General features: G+C 36.8%; 1 protein-coding gene across 1 annotated transcript in view; it reads left to right on the top strand.

Moving 5' to 3' along the window:
- LOC149807063 (mutS protein homolog 5-like) overlaps positions 1-27,131 on the top strand; it is a 163,226-nt gene that overhangs the window by 8,874 nt on the left and 127,221 nt on the right. Inside the window, exons 3-4 of the mRNA XM_089961387.1 lie at positions 10,119-10,199; positions 21,732-21,794. Of these exons, the coding sequence (XP_089817513.1) occupies positions 10,119-10,199; positions 21,732-21,794 (144 nt within the window). The remainder of the gene's footprint in view (positions 1-10,118; positions 10,200-21,731; positions 21,795-27,131) is intronic.

Below are 27,131 nucleotides of genomic sequence, written 5' to 3'. Positions count from 1 at the left end.
ATTGAATAACTATATCTTTATTGATAAATATTCAGTGTATTTTATGTCGACAGTAGGAGAGTGTGTGCGTGTGTATATATATATAGAATGTACATATAGTATATATGCTGTATCAGTGATATACCACGAGATGTATAAATTTTTCATTAAAAGTTAACTAGGGTTTATTTATATTACATACAAATACACATATTTGCACTTTGAATGGGGTTAAGATATGCTCCTGGCAACTGTGTATTGACAGAGTGAATGAACAACTCACGTCCCTGCGAGTGTGTCTACTACAAAATGTAGTTCTACGATTTTTCTTCTTATTCACAATGACATGTACAAATTGATAAGTTGATTGTTTTCATTTTCATTTTCTATTTTTATTCACATTTATTAAATCAATATAAGACACACTCATGATTTAAACTTGAAATAGGGTTTTTGTGAAGAAAGTAGTGCACTGCAAACATGGTTAGTTTCTTGTACACTGAACCTGTACTGTCAGGCATTCACATACTGGCATATGGAAGTTAGCATGGAATAGAAACTAAGTGAAATGATGAACCAACAAGAGGTAATTAAAATATTTTAATAGATTGACAGTTCATCTAAGTCATTATTCTGCTTTAATTAACATTTCTAAAGACTATAAATTCTCTCTCTGTCTCTTATTCTTTGGATGGCTTGACTAACATTACCATCATTCATAGGTCCAGAGACATCGTCGTATGACACAAGCGAAAATCCCCAAACCCTCAAAGAGAGACAGGAGGGGCAACCATTTGGACATTTTTATATTTAATAATTAATAATCGATTTTTAGAACATTGTATTAAGAAACAACAACAAGGTATTAAAACACAATACAGTATATGGGCCTTGTAGTTGACAAATTTAACATATAGGCCTAGTGTCACTGGCTATTGCAACTATGTATCATTGATATTATGAACACTGTAGATAGATCCCAAGGAAAGCGTAAACATACCGTTACGATGATCCAAATTAATGTAGGTTACTTGGTATAAGTTCAGTTTTAATGTTTTCTTCCAGCGCAATGTTTTACTCTCACACTCCAGATTTGCGCATATTTTGTCATTTACGCATGAGAGTGGAATGGAAAAAAGAAAGGATCCCGATGAAATTATGTACCATTTTAATATCATTTAGAAAACTGGGACTACTAATACTTTTTTTTGTTATTTTTATATGTCATCTATGATAAATGAATGAGTAGAAATTCATCATTGATCTATAGACCTGCGGTTGAAAGAATGTTTATATATTTGTATTATTGCACCATGGGCTGGTCTCAATTTGATATGCCAGTAGTATTGATATATCAATTAATTTGCTTTATACCAACACTTTAAATGCCATGTTATTTTTATTGTATATATATATATATATATATATATATATATATATATATATATATCTTTATTAGCATTTTATTTTATGGCACCTCAGCACAATAGTAGCTATATGTTTCCAAACTAAAGGTAAAGTTAAAAAAAAGTGAAAATATTTTCAAGTTGCACCAATAATGTGTTAAAAGTACCATTAAAACCAACAAAAACAAAATTTCATAGCAGCAGTTGCTTGTTCATTGATATTGTTTACAAACCACTATGCATTTGATTTGAATATATCCTCCTCTAGAGTGTAGAATTGTCAGAATGATGCAGTCCACTTGTGCAACTTGTTGGCCCTTGGTATGGTCATGTGCAGAAAGAATGCAGATAGTTTATATTTTTTAGGGATGTTGTGTTGATGCCATGATTCAACAGAAAATATTTGCATGTAGCAGTGTTTTTTATCTGCTTTTACGACGGGGCCTCTACAATTATTTCTCTCTAATAGTGTTATGCTATCTGTTTGCTGTTACAAATCATATTAGGTAATCTTTTTTCCCTCTGGAATTTGGTTCCATTTAGGGTCATGGTTTGCTTTGTTTACCACACCATAGAGTTGGTTACACTTTTCTATCTTTATCTCATTTATCTAGGTAACGATAAGTCATGTGAAAATGGGAAAATGACAGCCTGCTAAAGTAGAAAAAGTTGTATTTCTTTGGTTTAGATTGATAATGGAATAAAGTATTAATACAGTTTGTTTTTTTTGTGTTGTTTTATTCCATATGTTGAATTTTCCTTCTGATGTCCACACTTCTCATTGCTTTTGTACGGGAGTCTATTACTTTTAATCACTAAAAGTTTCAGACTGCTCCAGTGGCCTAAGTGGTTAGAGCATTTGCCTTGGATGCTTGAGTTCATGAGTTCGAACCATGGCCAAATCATACCAGAGACTTATAAAAATGGTACTACAGTGGAAACTGTATTGAAAGACCACCCCTTCTGCCAAAACATAATGGTCTCTCATGACAGTTGGTCTCTCATAACAGGTTATAACACTATATAATCTCTAAATCTGTACATGGAGAACCTGGTCTCTGAAGACAGGTGGTCTCTCATAGCAGTGGTCTCTCAAAACAGGTTTTACTGTAGCAGCTACCTCACTTGGCGCTCAGCATTAGGAGGTTAGTGGTAGGACTAGTTGGCCTGGTGTCAGGATAATGTAACTGGGTGGGACATGATGCTACATGTCTGTGGCATGATCCCCCAGTGCTAGACAGGTGGTCTCTCATAGCAGTGGTCTCTCAAAACAGGTTTTACTGTAGCAGCTACCTCACTTGGCGCTCAGCATTGGGAGGTTAGTGGTAGGACTAGTTGGCCTGGTGTCAGGATAATGTAACTGGGTGGGACATGATGCTACATGTCTGTGGCATGATCCCCCGGTGCTAGACATGACTCTAAACTGCCACACTGCAGACATTGTAGCAGTATGACTGAAAAATTGTTAAAGCTACATTAAAAATCCAAATTACACACACACACACACACACACACACACACACACACGCACACACACACACACACATTCTTGAAAAACCTACAAAATGGGGACATATGAGTTTTACCATCAAAACAGGGACATTTTTATTTTAACAAATTATAAGCGATAAAGATCTATTTTAATATGCATTTGATACATACATATCATTTCTAATTTCGAAGAAACGCTATGAGAATCTTTGCCATCAGAATGGGGACACACACATATACACAGTGTTAGAAATTATACAATCAAATAGGGGACATTCAATAAGTATGTGTTTTGATTCTAAATAGAAATCAATTCAATCTAAATACTGCAGTAATTTCGCTTGATACATGTAGTTCCCATCCATATTAATAAACTAAATTAAACTTATCATGTTGAATCTTTATATATTAATGTTTGTTGGATACAGGGCCGGCGCCAGACTATCTGGCACCCTAGGCAAGGTTAGATTTTGGTGCCCCCCCACCCCCAAGGAAAATACCAATTTCAAAATTTATAAACAATAAAAAAATTTTTTAAAAATTTCATCATTTGAGCACAGACCAAGGGTAATTTTTTTTCGCTCAAATGTTCGGACATCCCCAAAAAAGCACTACTTGATACCTGATTATTTGTCCCTGTATGAAATAAACCAGGATAAAAAAACAATCCTCAATAAAACTGAAATTTATTTATTTATTTTTCAAAACTGTTGTTGATTTGGAGAAATGCGCCCCCTGAAATCAGCGCCCTAGGCGGCTGCCTAGTTTGCCTATATGGTAGCGCCGGCCCTGGTTGGATATATAAGTAAAAATGGTGTCCAGGAGTTTGAAGAAGTTGAATTGTCAGAATTGTGTGAAAATACAAAGAATGTGTCCCTTTTTCTAAAATGAAATAATCAAAGATCTGCATGGCAGTCTTCAGTTAAAATAATATTATTGACAAGACTACGGTTTAGAATTTAAAATGTCCCACACAGTAACACATTTTTATCTTAGGTGTACAAAATTTTTCCATTTTAGTGCAATCCCTTCATTAATAAGCCCATGCTTGATAAGATCTCTTCAATATGAAACACACCAAACGTTTATTTTGTATGATGGCAGGGTTTAGTTTTAGTGAGCTCAGGTCAGAGCCGCATAATCCCTGGAGCCAAATAGTCCCTATTAAAATCTAATTGTGTGGATCGATTGTGTGACGCCATGTGCAGTATTCATGATAGTGACTGGTAAACCATACAGTTGAATGATCAAGAAGGGATTGCCCCATTATCTGGAGACGCCTTTTATTCTTACTATGATGGTAAATATAGTGTAGAGTTACAGGCGAAATGAGGCTTAAAATCATGATTTGACTGACTTAGGTTGCGATTGAAAAAATAGTTCCTGGTATTTGGTGTTTGAGTTGTGATTTGTATTTTATGGTAGTTAAGTACCGGCTCTATGTTACGGAAATGTATTAAGGAGAAACAATGCATTTGTGAGGTAGGCAGGCAATTGTGAAATTGTGATGTAAATGTGTAGTTGTGCTGTTGGTGGTCATGCATTAATTAGAGGAAAATTATTCTAGTTTGTTTGATTTGTTCACTAAAGAGACCTCTGTATGTAACATTATTAATGTTCTGCCTTTCGCTTAGTGAAGTCAGTTGTAACTTTAATGTTGCGTATTTGTTGTCATTGATTGATTGGAGAAAAATTGACAACTGTTATCATCAGATCCTTAGAAAAAGGGGAAAACAAGGGACGTACAGCCAGAAAGAAATGAAACTGGCAAGAAGGAAGAACGACAGACAGAAGTAATGAAGCAGAGAGAGAGAGAGAGATAGGGAGAGAGAATATAAAAAGGTACTGACTAAACGAGAACAGAATGTGACATATTTTATAATTTACCTCCGAGTCAAAAAAAATTTATCAGATTGTTTTCTTTCACATTATTTATGCTTCAGCCAGCATGCACATTTATGATACATCGAGAAACACTAAATTTGAGTATAAAGGCTGGTATTTTCAGTGTTATGACTGGCGCCATGTACAAGGACTTAGAAAAGTTGTTTTTTTTTCCTATTGGCTCAATCTTGACTTGTCGGATTTACCTCTAATGCGGTTAATTGTAGGAAAGAAATGGTATTCTGTTGTGGTTACCATGTAGACTTTTTGTTATTATGCTTCTAACCACATTTGAATGAACTTAAATCTATGTTGATATTTTCCAGTGTATTTCTTATCCATATATTCATGGCTCAGAGTTAAATAGGAAATAAAATTTACAAGCACAGATGAATTGCTAGAATCTCTTGTCCATCTTAAAAATTGTGCATAATATCTGCATGAAACCTTTTATTCAGCTTTCTTGGTTCCCGATCTAATTTGGTGAAATGTGTTGTGAGCATTGGACTACCCATGTGTTGAAATAGAAAATATATGATATATATGTGACTATGTTTATATAAATGATTTAAATCCTGTTAGCTCTTCTTGATACCATCTTTCGACAGTAATTTGGAAACAAGCAATATGTGCAAGCCGACAGCATAACAGTGTGAATTTTTACCGTGTAAACGGGGACGCAGTTTTCCGACTGATACACACTAGGTTTTGAGTCAAGTGGGATGTGTGTATTGTTGTATATAGCATGATGTGAAAAAATACCAACAAAATGGGGACATGCTCAGATACACTTATTTTAATGTTTGTATCATTAAATAAGGCCTTTGCATTTCATTGAAGCCGACATTACAAAACGGAGATGTTCCCGTTTCGAGTTATGTCGCCGGTCTGTTGGTGTGTATTCACACTAATGTCCCCGTTTCATGCCTTTTACACACACACACACACACACATGCACACACACACATCTCTATCTTACACAGAAAAAGAACATAGGGGTGTTCTCTGTACACACTACATACAAACAGGCACGTTACACCTGACATTAAATATATGTACTGGAGTGATATGGCACAGGTCTTAAAGTTAGCATTCAGGGAATATGTAAATTTGTTGTTGTTGTTGTTGAGTTTAATTATAGTGGCGTGCGCACAATTGTGCATGTGCCACTTTTTTCTGATAGCACCGCAGCCTGCTAGTTGTTCCTGGGGAAAGGAATGGTGCCACCTCCCCCAGGCTTTTATGGGTTCAAGGAACCCTGATAGTTTTGCCTCAATCTGTGGGTCCATAAAGGTCCCTTACAGTTGAATGGTTGGCTGTCATTAGTGGGAAGGAGAGCTCGGGAATGGTCCTGGTTGCTTCACATCACTGGTTTCTTGTTGCATTTTCCTGGTGTTTCTTGGGTGGGTTTTTTCTTTTTTTTTCTTCTTCTCAAAATGTTCCAAAAAGGGATGGGTGTTCTATGCTGTTTATAGAGGTTTTTAGTAGAAATCATGTATGAAGAGATTTTCAAGGTTATTATGGTATTGCTAGTCGAGGTGTTTAGGGTGTGCTTCCTACGTTATGTTATTTATAAGTTTTTAGATATTGCCTCTTTAAGTTATTTATTTATTAATGTTTTTAGAGATTGAATGTTATTTATACTTTATTTAGCAAGATACCGGAGTCTTTGCCGATTACATGGTTCGTTAAGGACATCTAGGACCGGAGTCCTAGCTGATTACTCGGTTTGTTAAGGACATCTAGGACATTCAATTTAATTTCCAGTTTAAATCAGATGTTTGTGCGGAAACATCGATAAATAGATGCCATGTAGATTCCAGGTTATGCAAGGGGCATCACTCTGATATTGCATTGATACCAAATAAATATCTTTACGATGTTCTATGCTTGTACTAATGTTAGGTTCATGTTGTATATGCTACACAAATTGTAAATTGGTTTGAAAATTGGATGCTGCTTCTGTGGCTCTCATTCTGTCACGTCCAACAACAAAATCTTAACTGAGAGAATTATAACAATGCATATGTACAACCATTTGTTGGGGAGGGGGTACGAGCTTGTCAGTGGGCACATCAACATGAGCATGAAACTATATGTTGACCAGACTGTTTAAACAAAACCAGGTGTTTCAACCCAAAGTAATAAATTGTGTACAACAAAGTTTTTAAGTCAACACCTGTCAATTGTGAAAGCCACTGGAAAACAACATTAACATCCTTCACATTTTGACTCATATTTGCTACCATAGTTTCGGTCTCTTGATTTGTAGATCACATGGTAATCATGTGATCAGAGTCTTACATAAAATCATTGTTACAGTAGCATCGATTTTAAGAAGATACAGATTTTAGAATATTATTCTGGAACAATTGTGAAGGAGTTCTGGAGAATACCGTTGTGAAATTTGAGGATCTAAAATTTGCTCGAAACTTAATTTCTTCTGGACTTGATAGATATTATTTTAGAACAATGGGTATAACCAATTTTTGAAAAAGTGAAATTCGGGGTGCATTTATAAAATAGTGCACTTGCCTGCAGTTCCAACATTTTCCCAAAATAAAACTTGTGATGCAGAACTAGTAACTTATGTTTATCCATTGTATATAAGATAAGTACATGATAGGTGGTGCTGTGCAGAAAGTTACAGAAAACATTGAATACCATGGTACGAAAGAACCTGTGATATCATTGGAAGCTACGAAATTATTTATTGTCAGTCTTCATTGGTAACAGAATAATGTCAATAAATTCAGTGGGAAAATGTGGCCGCAAAAAAAATCTTCTTGGGATACTTAACCAGACTTTATTAAATGTTCAAAATGCACAAGGAAAATATTGTTGCATCCCTTCAGAGGTAGAGCCACACACTCCCTATGGGAGAGATCACCACAACACCGTTTTGAGTGATCCATCTGTTGACAAACCTTTATCCTCTGATCATCACACTGTCATCATACTGTGGCTTCATGGTATGGGAATAGGGTTTGGGCCAAGATCCCCTTCTTAAACCTTAACCACCTCATTATGAGCAACATTGGGAGTCTATCCAGTGGGCTCACACTTGGCATGCATTACATCATACTGACAATGTTTCACTCTTGTAGAGGTTGTATTCATATCAATGGATGATGGGTTTTTTGGCATAAAAGAGTAAACAATAGCGATGGGCAAGTATTGCATAAATAAAATTAATTTACTTCCCTAAAAATTACATACCTGTTTCATTTAAGATTGATATGTACCCTAATATTTCAAGGCTGCTTCATGCATGATTTTAAGTCAGATCTTTAAACGTACAGCCACAGGTCAGCAGTCTTCACTTTGATTGTGAGGCTATTGTTTCTGGGTGACTTCTTACTGTTACATCTATTTTAATACAGTGTTACAACTCAGTGGTCATAAACTAAGTAACAGAAAGAAGCCAAACCAACAAGCTTTGTAAAACTTAACAAACAATTTAATTATATAAATGTTATAAAATGAGTATTATAAATTGAAAAAAATATAATCTCAAAAGGTTCTAATCAAGTCCCGAAGAAATTAAGTTTCGAGAAAATTTCAGATCCTCAAATATACATATCACAACAGTATTGTCCAGAACACCTTTGAATAATTCACAATTGTTTCAGAATAATACTCTAGTCCATTGAGCACTTTGTAGCTCCAATAAATAATCCTAGCAGATGTCTCCTCACAAATTATCTAAACACATCGAACACATCTGCAGACTGATTTCAACAAATGGAATAAGAATCTGAAGTAGAAATGAATCTGATTGCTCAGTTCTGTCCTTATATACACCTTCAAGAGTTGATTATATATGTTGCAATATACCCCACATGACACTACTCAATTTAATATTTCAAAATAACTATTCATGTGACCTAACTCCTCCCATGGGAAATAACTTAATTTTTCTAAAACCCTCCAGCCAATAAGATATTATCCCAAAGTTGTCAGCAGGTTTTATTATTGGAAACATGACATCTATTTATAGATCCTATGCAATCCACACTTGTAATGTCTTTAAATATAAGTTTATACCCAAGTACAAAAATTTAGCTCTCTAATATCTTGATTTAAGACATGAATAAAAACTACACATAATATAGATACAGTCATGGACCAAGAGTTACAAAAAGTATTGATAATACATAATACCATAACAATAGCATGCATGTGGACATTTCAAGCTCATGTGCTAGAAATTGTGTTTGCAAAAATTCATATTTGTTATTGAGTTTGAAGTGAACTGATATAGTTGCATTGTAGAGAAAGCTTGTGATACACTTTTTATTAGAATTTGCACTTAGTGAGGGATCAATGATTTAGTAATACTTTGGGGCAAACTTTGGTTTTTCTTGTCTCAGTAGGAAGTTTTCCCCCTCCCCCCATTTAATAATTCTTAGTTACAGTTGCAATAGCAAAAGTCTTATTTTCCCACAGCAGATGCAATTGCTAATAGTACTAACTTTTTAAATATAAATTGGTGACAGTTTTGGAATAATTTTATTGTGGATTGTATTCCTAAACAGGTGTTTATTAAAATTAGGAATTTTGGTTGTAGTTTTGGAGCAATTGTTCCCCTCACAAGTTTTATTAATAATGAAATTTTGTTTGAAGTCATGAAGCAAGTGGGACACTCAGAAGTGTTATTAATTATGGGATTTTTGTTTGTAGTCCTGAAGCAAGTTGAACACTTACAAGTTTTATTAATACTGTTTTTTTATATTTGTAGTCTTGAAGCAAGTGGAACCCTCACAAGTTTTATTAATAATGGGATTTTTGTTGCAGTCCTGAAGTGGGACTCTCACAAGTGTTTATTAATAATGGGATTTTTGTTTGCAGTCCTGTAACAAGTGGGAGCCTCACAAGTGTCTATTAATAACGGGATTTCTGTTTGTAGACCAGAAGCAAGTGGGACCCTCACAAGTGTTTAATAATAATGTGAATACTGTTTGTAGTCTGGAAGCAAGTGAGACCCTCACAAATGGTTTAATAATAATGGGATTTCTGTTTGTAGTCCTGAAGCAAAAATAATAATGGGTTTTCAGTTTGTAGTCCTGAAGCAAGTGGGAACCTCGCATGTGTTTATTATTGGTAATAATGGGATTTCTTCTTGCACTCTCAAAGCAGGTTGGACCCTCACAAATTTTTATCAATAATGGGATTTTTGTTTGTTGTGCTGAAACAAGTGGGACCCTCACAAGCGTTTGTTAATAATAGGATTCCTGTTGTGGTCCTGAAGCAATTGGGACTCTCACAAATGTTATTAATAATGCGATTTCTGTTTGTAGTCCTGAAGCAAGTGGGACCCTCACAAGTGTTTAATAACAATGGGATTTTTGTTTGTAGTCCTGAAGCAAGTGGGACCCTCACAAGTGATACTAAGTACTAAACAGGAAGAGAGACTTTTGAATAGGATTAAAAGCTTCTGTAAGTATATACATACATTATTTGCTTGTGTATAATATACATCTAACTACAAAGAGCATAGACCCAGATCTGTTGTTGCATAATGTGCCAGCAGATTAGAGTCTATCATTGATAATTTTAATGATGCATTAGCAGGTTTCAGTCTAACAATGCATGCACTTGGGTGTGTTAAATACTAAAACAGATGGTACATTGTAGGTATTTAAGTTCAAGGCCTGTGGCAGTTGTTCATCTAAGTGTAAACAACTGCAGTTGTACTGAAAAAGGGAAAGAAGAATGATAAATTAGTATATTTCTGTGTTGTTTGTGCAAAATGTGAGACAAAAGGAGATAAAACTCCCAAGCTTCATGACTGTTGATCACCAACATTCCTTGCATTGAACTCCAGGTTACATGATTAGACAGGAGTCCACTTATAGTGACTTATGAGGTCTTTGCTGTATAACATACAGGATTTTAATTAAGTTTAACATCTTTTGCATCTTTTGTTGAGTTTATGCCCTATCAAAACAATAGTAGGATTAACATTGTGTTAACCTTGTCTGCCTAAACATCCATCCATCGAAATATGTCATTTAAATGATGATTTCAGGTCAGTTTATAAGGTATGTGTTGAATACAGACACATTAATGTTAGGAATTATGCTCCTCTCCCTTCAAATTGAATTGTACCTTGAATGCAGTTTTGTTTGTCTTTCCAGTCTGTACATTATGTAGGTATGAAAGTAGCATCTTAGGGAAGAAAACTCTCTTCATGAGATCATAATTGTCTCACCTTGCCACTGCTAGGTGGCAGCCCATATACTGGATGTTATTCAGTTTACAGTTTTTATGCGATATGATCAGTAATGCATTGCTCTTGCATCACAACATCCCTTAAAAATTCATCTTTTATTTCCATGCATCCTTGGTCTAGTATTGATATTTATGTTTACTTAAAGACAATGGTAACTTTGGTCTTTTTTATTTTAAGCTCACTTGAGCAAAGATATGTCTGTTCATCAGATTTCTACAACTTATGCCAGTCTGCTGAGTTATGGCCACAATTGCTAAAACTATTTTTTTAATGACTTCAGAAGCTGCTGAGTAGAATTTGACTGAAAGAACACCTTTCCAATTTTTATGCACAATGCCAGTATGCCATTAAATATGGCCACTGTTATTATAAAAATTTAAAAAATTTTAAATAACTTTTTGTCCAAAACAATTGAATAAGGTTGGACAAGACTTGATAGGAAACATCCTGGCATGAAGACCTTTCAAGTCATACAAAATATGACAATATGTCATCAAATATGGACACCACTGCAAAAAATATAGAAACAGTTTTAAAAGACTTCTGAAAAACCACTCAACGGAATGAGACTAAAATTAGCAGAAAGCATCATGGCATAGAGGGCTTTCAAATTCATACAGCTGATACTGATTCTTCTTAAAATGGGCTGCCATTGCTAAAAATATAAATAGTTTTAAATTACTTTGCAAGAAATGCTGAACAGAATTTGCCCAAAACATTTCCAACCAGCCAATTCAGCTGGCCTGCTATAATTGTTAGCAGCCTGAAGTCAGATGTTTTGACAAATTGTGCTACAAACTGTCCAGTTGTGTATAACATGTTATGAGGACCTGCACAACTGGTCCATCTGCATTGCTGCCCTTCCATCCATCCTGGTGTTTGTCCAGTGATACAAACTATGTTGGTTGCTGGTCTGCCAATTATGTCAGTGGGTCTGAAGTTGATGGCATATCCTGTGTGGATAGATACCACATTGTACTCAAGGATGATGCCATGTCTTTTCATTCCATTGGATATGATGTATGTGAACATGGTTTCGATATTTGTAAACATTGAATTTGTGCTGGAATAGGATATCCCCACCTGCAATGAATGATGGTGGGGTTAACCTGGATCAGTTGGCCCACTCCAAACCAATGATAGAATATACAGAGTTTAGTTTTACAGTTGAGATGAATTCTGCATTATATCATCAGTCAAGTGCCCTCTGCTACTGTCGGCAAGCTAGGTCTACATGGTCAAGACCATGATTGATTCTGATGATAAAGATGAGCACCTCTCCTTCCATCAACTAACACAGTGAAGATTAAGGAGATCTCCAATTGTATGTCAGACAAAATGCAAGACTAGGGAACTCTAATATGACCACCCCACCATTTTAAAATATTTTTCACGTGACATCCAAACCTATATAGAACATGTTTTCAATGCTTGACCAGGCATCTTTTGTGATTTTTTTCATCTGGCTGAAAAATCTGGTAATGAATATGCACAGGAATCAACTTATTTTATCAGCAAATCGAATGCCCACCACTCAATGACCACTCCCCCTGAAGGCATCTTGTAACCTTCACTTAGAGAGACAAGACACCTTTCTCTGCTTTTTGTCATTGAAACTGCATCACTCACTTGCTCTGTGTTCAATACCTTTCAGTTCTCCACTGTTGTTTTGGCAGTCAAATTGAGGATGTGTGGAAGTAGGCAGTACATGAGATGCCTTGCCAGCTCTCCTTACCCCCTTTTCTGGTGTTTCATTTGCTTCAGTCTCAGCCACAACAGAGATCTGATCATGGCAAAATAATAGGAGGCAGAATCCCATTCAACACAGCAGTTTCAGCAACTGACCAATAAAACAAATTTAGGTGGAAAGATGCACACATGTTTTTTAAACATCTTAATAAAGGGGAGAGAAAGATGAGTTCCTCCTTCTCCAAGCCTCCATTAACTGTCATTGGCTTTCCATCCCAGCCTGGACAATACATGCCTAACTCTTGCAGGAGAGTCTTGTGTAGAAATAAGTTCAGCTCTTAAATTGTGTTGATGATTGTGCCAGGTAGAAGGCAATTTGAAGATGTACAAGGGCAATTGACACATCTTTAACTGTTGCAAAGGCATCATTGTCCCATTACAAGCTGCAATCTCTCTAACCTTTTCTCTGATTCTGTAAGGGGAAGTTTGCTTTGATTGTTGTCAAGAGTTACCTCTCCATGATTTCTTATACACTCTGACATGGGAGGTGGAATATGGGCCATGACAAAAACCTGTTGGACTTCTGGTCAATTTCTCTTATGCTCAAGTCTGACAAGTTTGGGTCTCTGACTAGAACCTCTCTTAAGCATCTGTCTTAAAAAAAATGCTTTTGCATAGCCTTAGTTTTTGGTCAACAGGGCAAGTGAATTGCTATCTCCAGTTCCAGTCAGATGGTTCATTTATTCCAATGATAGCTTTATAGCCAGGAACAGGTTGCCATCTGCAGGTAATCAGGAGATGGTCTTTCTCCTAGATCAGTAATATAGGTCTGCAAGACTTGACCTGTGTTGTCAGGCACTACATGGAATGCATGGAAAACATCTGTGTGGCCTTATAACATTTCTTTCTGGTAGAGGTCTGGAAGCATGACATGATCCCTCAAAGCTTGGTATCTAGTTTAAAGTCAGAAATCCACTCTGCAAACTCTGACATTTCACGAAACCATATATGCTTCACAAAGATTTCAGCACATGAGATTTGAGTCGTATCTTTAGCCTTGCAGTTGAATGCATACCTTTTTGATCCACAATAGCATTGAAGAGGTAGGCTTGTATTCACTATTCTAGTGGGTCCAGTGGCTGCTGCCCAGGTGATCAAGCAGATATGACAGCACATTCTCTGCACATGTATGGGTTTATCGATTTCATTGAATTTGGCCCGAGTTTTTCCTCCGTAAGAAAATTATTTCATTTCCAACTACCGTTGTGTCAATGTTACGTGTCATGTGACCTTCATATGTATTGTCTTTATGTTGTGGCAACAGTGTTTTCCTTCACACAGGGAGCCTAGTCATATGTTCTTTGAACGTTGGTTACTCATGCATTTCCTGCTCCTATTATTCTCCTGATACACTGTATTAATGTAAATGTAACATTATAGAAGATTGTTTCTCTGAGGATACTTACTCTGTCACATTACTATGAAAGCCTTCTCCCACTGACCTATAAATCCAAGAATCCTTGTTGATATTTTGCTCAAATTTAAACTGAATAAATCTCACTATGGGTGGTCAATTAACAGTGGCAAGGGGAGGTAATTATATTTCATTGTATGATATATACACTAGAAAGATAGAAATTTTAGTCCTTTTGTTAGGGTTGGAATTGAGATGTAGGTGGGCTTATTTCCTAATGTTTATGTGATTGGATAAGTAGTTTTGGAGAAACATAATTTGCTGCAAAATTTCCTTGTAGTTTTTTAGTTTGTGATTTTTTTCACTGCTTTCATTGTGTTTAAATGGTAATAGCTAATATGTGAATCACTATATAGCATCAATGGAGAACTTTTAAAAAAAAGTAATTCAGGGCATAAAAGCCAAGGTGAAGTGAAGTGGGAGTTGCATGTGGGGACAAGGTAATATGGGATGACTATACAAATTCCAGAACTTGTTCTTGTATTATATGCTTGAAATATCCTGTCATAATCAGTCACAAATAACAGAATTTGTTAATTTACAAGTTTTATACACATCATGAATGTTGTTTAAAATTTTCGTTAGTGATAGAGATTCTGACATTATAGCTAGTCATCATCTACTTTTATATTTATCTGTGTTTCAAAACTCCTGCTAATGGATTGATAATGCTTGTTTGTTCGTCTATCCCTATGTGTCCATCTGGTATCAGTGCTTTGGATAGAGCTTGCATTTAGCTCAGTTTCTTCAATGTTGACTTAAAATGTAGATGCATTAATAATATTTGCTTTAGTTTGGTTTTGATTGGTGTTTCATGGTACTGCAACACATGAAGGTTCTGTTGTTGAGAGCAAGCAGAGTTAAGATCTTGTTGTGGCAGATCCAGAATGATCCAGTGGTAGGAATTGAACTTGCACCCTTCTGGCCACAGTTCCAGTGCCTTAACCACTGAATTACTAAGGCTTCTCATTAGTAAGAGTACTAACACCTTCATAATATCCAAGCTGATTAAAATCAGATCTCCGCTGTCCTACGTGAAGATCTGACAATGACCGCTTAACAGTCATGGCCTGGTGACCTTTGAAATAGCCAATGGAAATGCAGCTTTGAAATGTCTGAAAGTGAATCAGATCATTCAGTACACATTCATGCTGTTTATCCACACTGTTCAGTTTCCAAACGTGAAGATATAAGACTTCATCTGATTGATTGATAAAATTAGCGATTATGGTAATACAGCAGAACAAGACCCCTAAGCTGTTGCTGTCAGATCTTCATGTATAACAGTGAAGATCTGATTTTAATCAGATTGTCAGAATATCCTAGGATATTTGTCTGATATATCAAGCAGAGTAATTTGTCTATTAGCTTTTACAGGGTTTCACTGATACTAATGTTCACAGATTAATGCACACTTTGATACATACTTGTGTTGTGAGTAGTAAAAAAGGCAATCTGCAGTCCAGCAAGATTTCATTTGCAGTTTTCTTGGTGTAGCATTTACAGTTGAGGTAGCTTTATAAGTGATTGATATAAATCATTATCATCATTTTAACAAAACACATCACCATGCATTACTTCTTTGAATACGTTCCCCAATCACATTACGTTAGGAATATTAGCCTGCTACCTTGCGAATCCAGCCTTACTAAAAGACGAAAACCGTCTATTTGTCTATTTTTAGATAGACAAAGGGCAGTAACTCTTATCCATTAACTCCAATTGATACCATCAGGTGTCACCAGGATTTAGCTTCACTGTGTCCTGAGACACATGCAGTGCAATGGCCTTCGACAATCCAGCCCTTTTTTGTGTCCAACGTTCATTTTGCTTTTATGATGTGGATTTATCGATCTACTGCAGGTTGAATGCTTTATTTTACAATTTCCGCCAATATTTTGAGAGAGTTGTCACTTGTTGGGACTTTGTTTTGTAGGACCACTGTCCCACTATGCTATTGTTGACCTTACACAAGGTCATTATGGGTTAGCATACATTTGATTTTATTCGCTTACTCCATCCACTACGGAGCTCTTAATAGCGACTTCTGAAGTGCTGCTTAATAATGAAGCTTAATTTATTCGTATTTCATGCTGTTTTGATAGAATTATTATTAACCAAGCGTGCAGCATAAGTTTTAAACAGGGCCATATGTTTCTGATATGACACTTCACCAATCTGTTAGTTACGAGTTTTTAGCGACCTAGTAATTTCACACATTACTAGTTTCTGCTTTAGTTTATGTGTCTTGTGTCATTTTTGCATATATAAATTAAACTTTCTACAGGCCACTTCAGAGCACACAAGTTTACCATGTCTCTTGTTTTGTTTATGTTATGTATACATGGTTTCTGTTACACAGCATCCATAACATGTGGTTATGACAGTGTTTTCTTTCAGCAACCTAGTAATTTCAGCATATTACTAGTTTCTGCTTAGGTGTGTTTCTTTTTTCAGAGCATGAAAGCCTACCATGACTCCGGTTCAATTATAGTATGTACACATTGTCCCTTCTCTATTTACTATGCATTGTGCTTAAGCATTATATAGGACATACATTTATGATACAACCCACTTATGGGTCGGTTTGTTATGGCAGTGTTTTAGCAACCTAGTAATTTCAACCCTTTGCTAGATTCTGCTTTTGTCTGTGTCTTTTGTGTTGTTTCCACAGAATATTTATTTAATCAATCTATATGAAATTTCAAAGCATTTAAGTCCACCGTGACTCCAGCTTTGCTGTGTTATGTATATATTGTTTCTGATATACAGCATCTTTAATATGTAGTATGGGCTGCCAAGTTAGATGATTTATACTATTAGCTAGTTAGTCACATACTAATTTGCTGATCTATGCTTTATTTTCTCTCATCTTGTGCTGTTTCCGGAGGAATGTTTACTACATGCATGACATACAAAGATCGTCCTTTTCGGCATTGAGGGAAAGGAGCTAAATATGCAGTGTTTGGTTGGAAAATACGTGCACTACTGTACTTCAGAAAGCGGCAAAGAAGAAAGAGGGACAGTCGCGGTCACAGCAGGATACCTGTGACATCTTTAGTCTCCACCCTAAATCAGCCTCAGTGGCAAGCCATGTGGCGGTCGCTGTAATCCACCCCACTCCCAGGCTAATGTTTGGCACATGGAACCAGCAAACTCCATGACATCAGGGGATGGAGGGGATAAAAGAGGGGACCATCCATCACTGGATAAGATGCGTCAGGCGGTACAGCAGTCAAAGCTGCACTATCTTCAATCTGAGCAAAACATATGGAGAATATTCCACATTTTTAGGCAACACAGATGGGGTAAGCATCCACATATGTTAGAGCATGGCTTTCAGGCCGGTAAGTCGGGGTGCATGTTACTGTTGCTTATACTCAAAGGAGATCTCATGCCTTGCAAAGATACGACTGAGCGGAGTTGTCAGGGTCACTCAGCATGTCTTATGCTGAGCTTGAAGCTGAGCCAGATGAAAACCTGGTGCACAGTAAGGGTGACAAGTTATGGATACTCACATGTGCAACCACATTGACCTCTATCATGCAATAGTACTGTGGCTGTATGAAACCAATTTGAGCTTACTTGACCTCCCTGTTCCCTAAGAAGGGGGAGGGGGGGCTGATCCAGGTCAATCAGATGGGCTTCAGGTTTTGTTCATCAATAATCCCCTTGCCCCTCCATACGATTCAATGTCAGAGGGGGAGATGGGTGCCTTTCGATAACAGAGGATATGTTCACACATAAAAGGCATTGGAGCTTGTGCTAAGAACATATTCCACAATGAGTTACACAAGACATGCATTTGGCATGCAAACAGCAGGTGGAGGCTCATCATCGACTGGAGTCTCCTCATCATGTTCAAGACAGGGAAGGCAATGTCATTCATCCTCCCCATCAGACATGGTGAGTATGCTGTTAGTCTTGATCTGACAGATGTATACTTCCATGTCCCTATCCACCCTGTCTTCTGCTAGTTTCCACATTTACTACCACACCATTATCAACTCACCATTCTTCTCTTCAGCCATCATCAACCCCTGGGCTTTCACTCACACGAGGGAATCTGCCATCTCCCTGTTCCGGGCATCGTCATCTACATAGACAGCACTGTACCTGGGTAGCATCTTAAAGAAACACATGGTAAGTTCTATCCTGCTCCAAGGCAGAACGATCTCCCGTCTCTGCTGGATCATTGAGGCCTTTTCATGAACTGGAGAATTTCAGACCTCCATACATCTCAGAATTTCATCCATTTTGGCATGGACTTCTTAATCAGCTGAAATCTCGCAGGTCCCCTTGTGTTCAGAATCATTGAACTCATCGAGTCTGTTTCCATCAAGACTTGAATTTCATCAGGAGAGTTCTTGCAACTCCTTGGCTATTATATGGCAGTGGACTTGTATGTCGTCTTAATCAAGCAGTCATGAGCACACCCGAAATTTAATAATTCCCATGTCAGTGGAGCAATCCAGGCTTGCTAACTATTGGAATCCTGCTGAAGAACCTTGGGCAGAAATAACAAAGTATTGCTGCCAGCACACATGGTGGGAGTACCCACCTGTTGCTGTCCTTCACTACCGTTACTGGTACCTGGGGAATGGCCTGTATGCATTAGTATCCTAGAAAGGAAAACTGTCATCAATACCTTTCATTTCTGTAAAGATCCATCCTGGGGATGAAACGGTCCTCTTTTGATTTGACATTATTGTGGTGGTGATCTATATCCTCAAACAGAGAGGTACCAGACCACTTGTCCTGTGTTCTGATGACATTTTTCTACATGGGTGCAAAAATCTCCACATCAGCCTACAATTCAGACACCTTCTGGTTGCAACAGTGGCTTTGCTGAGAATCAGTACAGAAGGGGTCATGTCCTTAACATGGAATGTCCCCTGTATCAGTTGGTCGTCATTCTGATTCACACTTCAAGGGCATCCGATGATCAATCGCTTGGCAACAAGGTAGAATCAACAGCTACCCACCTTCGTCCCCCCAGTTCCAGACCAGCAGCTTGGGCCGTGAGATGCAGTTTCAGCCATCTGGGAGGGGTTGTGTGCCTGTGCCACCCCTCCTATGTTGCTACAGTTATGGGGTCAGAATGGCAAGATGACTCTGATAGCCTTTCTTTGAGGGCACAAGCCCTGTAACACTGATCTATTTTTCCCAATGATAATACAGCCAGGAAGATTCTGGCCAACCTGAATCAACTGCCCTCTTCTTCTAAATGCTCAGTTTTTACCAATACAGCCTTGTGAGTCAGGCAATTCATACATTCTTTTGTGGAGAGAATCTCGAGAGTGACCATTTATATCACCCATCTGCTTGTCTCTATCCCTCAAATGGCAGACTTTCTCTGGCTCTGTTCTTGGAGGAGAAACAGTTGGACCCCAATCATTACCAAAGGCTACTGTCCTATGATATTGGACAAATTCTGGGATCATGGCAACATGTTTGTGTGACATAGAGACCTATTGGATCTTTTCAACAATATTGGTCTCCTTGAACAAAATCCCTTATTTGTCTCCAAAGGGATCCTATCAGGTCTTTTTTAACATGGCTAGATTTGAACCCCTTCAAACTTTTAGCCTATACACACTAACATACAGACTATGTTTACAGATAGCTTTAGCTTCAGCATGCAGGGTAAGAGATCTGCATCCCCCTTTATGTTCACTGAAATTCTCTTCAGTTCAGATTGGAGGGTTCGGTGGTTCACAAGATACCATCAGGATTCATAGCCCAGGACAGATTACCATCTGTTGGTAGTCATCCATTGTCCCTGCTCGCTTTCTTCCATAGCCAGGTCAAGAACAGCAGCCATGCAAGATTCTGTTCATGCCTTCAGGGATCAATGATCTTGGATACATTCCAACATCATGGCAGATGTGACATTGGGGATGGTAAAGATCTCTCTGTTTGTCAATGTAATATCCAGCAACCAAAATCCATAACTTTGTTTCCAAAGTGGAATTAAATGTCTTTGGTTCTAACTTGGCTTAACTCGAGCAAGTTTGAACCTCTTGCTCATGCTTCGCTAAAGTTTCCAGTCATACAAGACAAGCTTCCTGATAGCTTTAGCTTTCACATGCAGGATCAGTGAGCTACATGCCCTTTCAGTCGACCGGAACTATCTTCTTTTCAGTTTGGATTGTTCTGTAGTCCTCCTTACACAACCAGGTTTAGTTGCCAAGAATCAGTTGCAGTCCGTAGGTAACTAACAAATCATCATTCATCCTCCCTTTTCCATAGACAAGTCTAAAGAGGCAGCCATGCATGATCCTGTCTGCACCTTCAAGTGCTATAGGAGTTGCAGAGACAAGTCGTGACACGAGCAATGTCTCTTCTCATTTGGCTTATTGCTCTGAAGTTTCAAGCAATCTATGTGATACAGAACACAGGATATCTTGCTTCAAACCCTTTATTCATGGCTGAAGAGGGTCATATGCTTGGTGTACCTTGACATCTCACCTGATCAGAGTAGACTTATGTCTGCATCCTCAAACACTACTTGAGACACAGGGACAAGTCGTGAACTGCACAGATATCACTTCCTCCCGGTCAAGGTCAGAAAACAAAGCATCACCCCTCAAGCCCTTGCTTCGTGGTTGAAGTGGGTTAAATGCTCGGCATACTCTGAGATATCTCAAGATCAGAGTCACCTTATGAGGATTAAAAATCAAGAGATTAGAGCCATTTTTGCGAGCCTTGCTTTCGATTGCAGTGTTTAGGTCCGAGATATTATAGAATCTGTTGGCTGGCATGGAGAGTCAACCTTCTCGAGTTTTTACCTCAGAAATTTATCATTGCAGAGACAAACAATGGATCTGGTCGGGCCGGTGGCAGCAGCACAGACAGTCACCAGACCCAACAAGACCAATCAACACAGCCCATTAGCTTCACTGGATTTGCCAGTGAATATTTTGGTACGGGGTATCTTTCATATGGGGAATCCAGCCTTTCATCTCCAGAAGGATACCCAAGGTAGAGGCTGCATGCTTAGCATCCCCTCCTCCTATTACTTATTGTCCTAATGTAATGTGATTGGGGAATGTATTAGAAGGAGAAAGCAAATTTTTAAATTAAATTACGTTTCTCTGAGAATATGTACCCAACCACATTACTTAAAATCCCTCTCAATTAAAGAGTTACTGCCCTTTGTCTATCTGAAAAATGACAATAAAACGATTTTCGTCTTTTATTAGGGCTGGATTCATGAAGTAGCAGGCTAATATTCGTAACGTAATGTGATTGGGTAAGTATTCTTAGAGAAACATAATTTACTTAAAAAATTTGCTTTGTGTGTGCTTTCAGTGAACACATCTATATTAATTTTTGCATTGAAAGTTTATTTTTCTTGAAAAATAACAATGCCTCAAATAATGAAACATCATGGTGAGACAACATGAAATGAAATTGTGAAGATCAGCACATATTAGATCATTGGAAAATAAACTGAATTGGTTCCAATGTATTTGGACAGAAAACAATATCTGTGTTTTTGGTATTCTATGATTATATTGGAACATAATAGTATTAAATAATAAAACTGCAGTTCTTTGGTTTTTTTCAGATGGTTTTAGTGAAGATAATGCAGGGAATGGAAGACTTCAATTCCTGCCCAGTATAGACTTATGTAAGACCATGTTGGGTTTTAATTCTAGTGGTTGAAGTGGTTGAAGACCAGAACAGTTTATGTGATGGTCTGATATCTGTCTGTCACTACTTGTCCAAAACTGCTTGAAGGAAGTCATGATACTTCATAGACATTTTCATCCTGAGGTCTAATTGGTGCTAAATTAAAATGGTGTCCCTCTGACATCTTTTATGGCCACCATGATGGCATCCTGAAAAATATTATTGCTACTCCCCCTGAACAGATGGCCATATCAGTATGAAGTTTGCATTAAAAAACCTCTTTTGATATTCAGATGTCCCACATGGTCACCATGGTGGCTGGTTTGAAAATTCTGATATTGCTGCTGTGTTTGAACAGATTGTCACATCAGCATGTAATTTTCAACAAACTATTTCAGATCTTATGATATTTAATTTGTTCTAAACAAAAAGGTACTGTACTAATGTCCACATGGCATGACAGCCATTTTCGAATTTTAATGCTTCTCTTGTTGAATGGATAGTCATTTTTAAAATGGAGTTTATCACTAAATCACTTCTGTTGTTTAGTTGACCCAGTTTGAAAATGAAGACAATCTGACCTCACAAGACAGAAACCATGTTGAAATTATTATTGAATGTATGGTCTTAATGACATGGGATTTTCACAAAAACACTTGTACATGTAATATGTAGTTTGCCCAAAATAAAAATGGCAACAGTGTTACTTCCTGTAGGTACATTTCTTACAGTATGTACTTTGCCCAAAATGGTGTTGATCTGACCTAATGAGATGACTGCCATGGAGGCCATTGTAAAAAAAATTTGAAGAACAGATGGTAATATTGTCAATGTTTTTTCCCCCACTAAAACACTTGATGCAATAATTAGTTGTTGTAAGTGTAAAGTTATGCATGAATTCAACCTCTAGAAACAACAAAAATCAATCTTGCCAGCACTTCAAAATTCTTTGTTCCCAAAACACTATTTTAGTTGTTGCCACTCCACCCCCCACCCCCAAATTTGATTTTTTTCTTCTTCCTTTTCAAAAGTATTCAACCAATCATCCTGTTTTTCAGAGTACTGTCAATGGAATCTGGGACTCCTGCTTTAGCTATAATTCCCTGTATACAGATGGTTTGCAAATGTCATTCAAAAAACACCCAAGGCATGACCTTGAGGCAGTTACCAGATAAAACTTTCTTTTTTACTGCAGAAATTACATCCACATTAAAATCTTTTGAACTGCAATGAAACCTTTCAGATAGTACATTTCATCATCTGAGAGTCCCTTTTTACAAAGAAAAATTTACAAAACATAATATTTGACAATCTGTTTATATCCCATATCTTTCAGAAACATGATTTGCTCATAAAATCTGAAACGTATTTTGTACAGTTTTGTGCTTTAATCACTTTGTTATTAAGGTTAATAAAGAGGCAGATAAATCAGCCAAAGCTGCTCTGTAATCACTCCCTAAATTTCAAAGTTTAAGGTCTTGAGTTTTTCTGTAATGCATTGTATGCATGATTAAAAAAAATAGATGTTGTCCAACCCAGTTTGTGGATATATCTGAAGAATACCTTGAATGATGCCAGTTCAGTAAGTCCTTAAATTTTTTATATATGTTAATTATGGATTTAACCAAATATAGCTGGTATATGATATGTCATTACTGAATAGTGAAACCTGATCTGAGTGAATTCTATTATGAGTGAATACCTGTCATTTACAATCTCAGCTGTCATGTATGGATTGATTTTACTGTATAATGCACTGGTTGGAGCAACTAAATGCTAAATGTTACATTAGTGATGATATTGCGGCAAAATATATATTTCAAGTTTGCCATGAACAACTAACTCTAAAGACCTTTTTTTAATCCTTTGTAACCAAAATTGCTGAGTAGAGTTTTATGGGGGAATGTTGATTTTCTGAACCATGATGCACAAAGAATGAGGCAAGAAGTTGAGTGTGATTATCAGTTTCATTGGATTTATAAGATAAATTTGAATGTCAAAAAAGACCATAAACCAGACTTAGATATGGGTCACAAAAAAAACCACATTTTTTTATCATAGTCATCAAGATTCCTATTACAATTAACCATTTTGTTTTTAAGGGATTAGGAGTGATGGACACAGTTCATTAGCTTGCATTGTTTGTTTGTTTGTAAAACCCATGCAACGCAGATAATATCATGAGTTATTTATTACCCTGTATGAAATGTGGTACATTGTAGTCTGATGGGTACTGCCTTAAATCAATTGTCTGTGGAGTTATAGTATGCATTGATCAGACTGAATGAGGTCTTTTGTTTCTTTCTCTCAGTAAGTTATTTGCTTTTACCAGATGAGGTAATGCTGTAGTTATTGTAAAGTCTCTATTCTTGTTTGCTTATTAATGTTACTTTTATTTAAACCCACACAGGAGGCCAAATATGCCATGGTCAGAGGTCTTATTGTCTGTCATGTCCTTTGTTTTTATATTGAGAAATGCCATCATTTGTGTGTTTCCAGGGATAATTTATGAAATTTTTACACCCATGATTGGATTGAGTACATGACAGACTTTCATATCTCTGTGAATACTCAGTGCAGAAAGAGCACAACACCACGGCTTTTCCTGGGTCATACATAAGCCATCAGATGCATTTTCCCAGCATTTTCTGGTACTTTCTTTCTCTCTTTTGATCATATTATGATAACTCTTTGTCTTGTCATCATCTGATTTGTGCATGATGTTTTGGTGGCAGCTTCAGGACACACAGTACTAATTGATGGAAAAATGGGAACCAGCCTGGAAATGGGTGCACATAAAATAGAGTATTTATATGGGTTTGGCTGTCCAAGATTGCTTAATAATTTAAGTTATATTTTAGAAAAAAGAATCTTTTTAGAGCTTATCCTAGTTGTAATTGAAAAAAGTAGAGACATTGTTTTATTGATGGAATTTCAGTCCTTTAACAGTCTTGAATTTGGAACACTTCTTACTAAAATTTGCACTGACTCTAACACATGCAGGTCCAGAAAATGCAACGGCTCATATCCTTTCCTCTAAACAGAAGCTGACATCCAGGTTTCATCTATACTCAGTCTGATAAATATAGGATCGATCATGAGCACTTAGAAAGTTAAAGTTATTGAATTTTTAATATCATGGTGTTTGCGTAGATTTATTATGGGAACTGAATCATTACTGTGAGTCCTTCACACCTTGCAGAATCTTCCACATCTTTCCAATTATAATTAGTGCAGTGCATTGAATGTTTATCTACACTGCCCTCATTAGGCTGTCTGCTAGCACTTTATTAACTTTACCTGTATAGAACCTATTGGGCATATTCCTAAAGGTAAGCTGTCTCACAATGGATATTGTAGCACCTCTGTTGTATAGTTGGGCTATAATAAATTGATTCCATTATAATAATAATCAGTTGATTAATTACCAGCCCCTAATACTAGTTAACTTTCATCGCAGAGTTTACTAGGAAGCTAGCAAGTTTTTCTCTGAGAGATTTATTTTTTTTGAATTTAATCAGTGAATCAACTTCACATCTGCAATATGTTTTTGTTGTAAAATCCTTATTTTTATATGCTACATCATGAATGTGACATGCTTGATCAATCACATTTATTGGACACTCTCCAGGTCTTGGTTGATCTTTCTCATCAAATCGGATATCAAGTCAGGTTCCAGGACCACAATAATTATATACAGGAAGATATTTTTCTCCTGGATGCTTAGCTCATGGAGCTTCTGGTAATTTTCCTAATGAAGCAGCAATATCACCACCTGTTTTCCTTGAATTATCAAGGGAGATAAATTTGTATTTTTTTGTACCACATTTCACACACTTGCCCGTAAGCGCATGCTTTTTATTTTTTGTTACTACTGTTGTTAATCCACTTGTAGGGGTTTATGGGCTGCATTCAACACAATATAAATTCATATTATTTATTACATTTGTACAACATGGATATCATTTATTTCTCAGCGACACTAAAGCATCATTCAGTGATACCAAATTCTATCAGAGCAATTATCATAGGTCCATCAGGGTCTGGTAAGACACAGTTGCTGCTTGATCTGATAATGAGATGGCTCAAGTGGGATAAATTATATTTAGTAGCACCATCCGTAGATGATGAATGATGCTACAATGTGTTTAAAGATTTTAATAAAAATGCAAAATTGTTGGATGAGGATGGTAATGATATTATTGATTTTATCACCGATATTGATGAAGCCCCATCTGTAGATGACCTCAATGGATTTATTAACAATCTAGTAGTATATGATGATGTGATGCTGAACAAACAATCAAATCCAGCTCGGATATTTTCTTGAGGCAGACACAAAAACACGGATGTGATTTATGTTACTCAGGGATATACACAAATACCTAAAGTGATCAGAGATAACTGCAATATTTTAGTTGTGTTTAATGAACTTGATACACATACTCTGCAAAATATTCATCAGATTTGGTGTTATGGGGATATGGATATGATTAAGTTCAAAAACTTCTTTTCATGTGTGCAAGCTATCCCTCATAGATTTATCATGATAAATTTACATGATCCTCAGTCATGATCGTCTAGGTCTTGATAAAAATTTTGGTTAAGAAACAGCAGCAGGAAGGGTGACAACCAACAGTGAGTGGGCGGGTGGGTAAACAAACACACATAAAAATTTGAAAACACGAGCAACAAAGATAGTGTAACAAAATGAGCTAACCCAGTTAAGAGAAAATCTCAGTCCGTTATAGGCTTCATTTTGATGTTATTGAACTTGTATTTTCATGTTTTTAGTATGAAGCTTTATTTTCAAAGAAGACTTGCTCCAAAAATGGTCTGTTCAACCTCCCTGCTGTTGCTTCAGTTCCTTTTTTTATGTGCAGGCTTTTGTGTGTGATATAGAAAACTTGCTTATATTACTATATAGCTTCCATCTTTGGTCAGATAAGTACAGGTCAGTTTTCTATACATGGTTTACCCAGTAGTGTCCAGCTCATGCAGTATTACTATAAGTGATGCTTGATTTATTTTTATCTGTATAGGCATCTCAGTAATTGGCCTTCTCATGGGTAAGCTGTTACTAGAATTGATTGCTTGCTTTCAAATTGGTACATGTAAGTACTGTACTATAAGCAATGCTCCAGTGATTCTACCTGCACAGGGTGTCAAATTCACTTGCCTACAGGTCATTTGTGAATCAGATTGTTTATTTAGCATCCACTTTTAATTATTAATACTGAGGATATTATTTTACCTGTATAGGTCACATGCACCCCTTTACAGATGTTTGTCAAAGTGAGTAACCCTGCATAGTTTCTTACAAGTTCAAAGCAGG

This window comes from Sinohyriopsis cumingii, chromosome 1, assembly GCF_028554795.1.
Source record: "Sinohyriopsis cumingii isolate HCF-2022 chromosome 1, ASM2855479v2, whole genome shotgun sequence".
In the NCBI taxonomy this organism is placed as follows: Eukaryota; Metazoa; Mollusca; class Bivalvia; order Unionida; family Unionidae; genus Sinohyriopsis; species Sinohyriopsis cumingii.
Note: the sequence above shows the minus strand (reverse complement) of the source record. Positions and strands in the feature narration are given on the sequence as shown.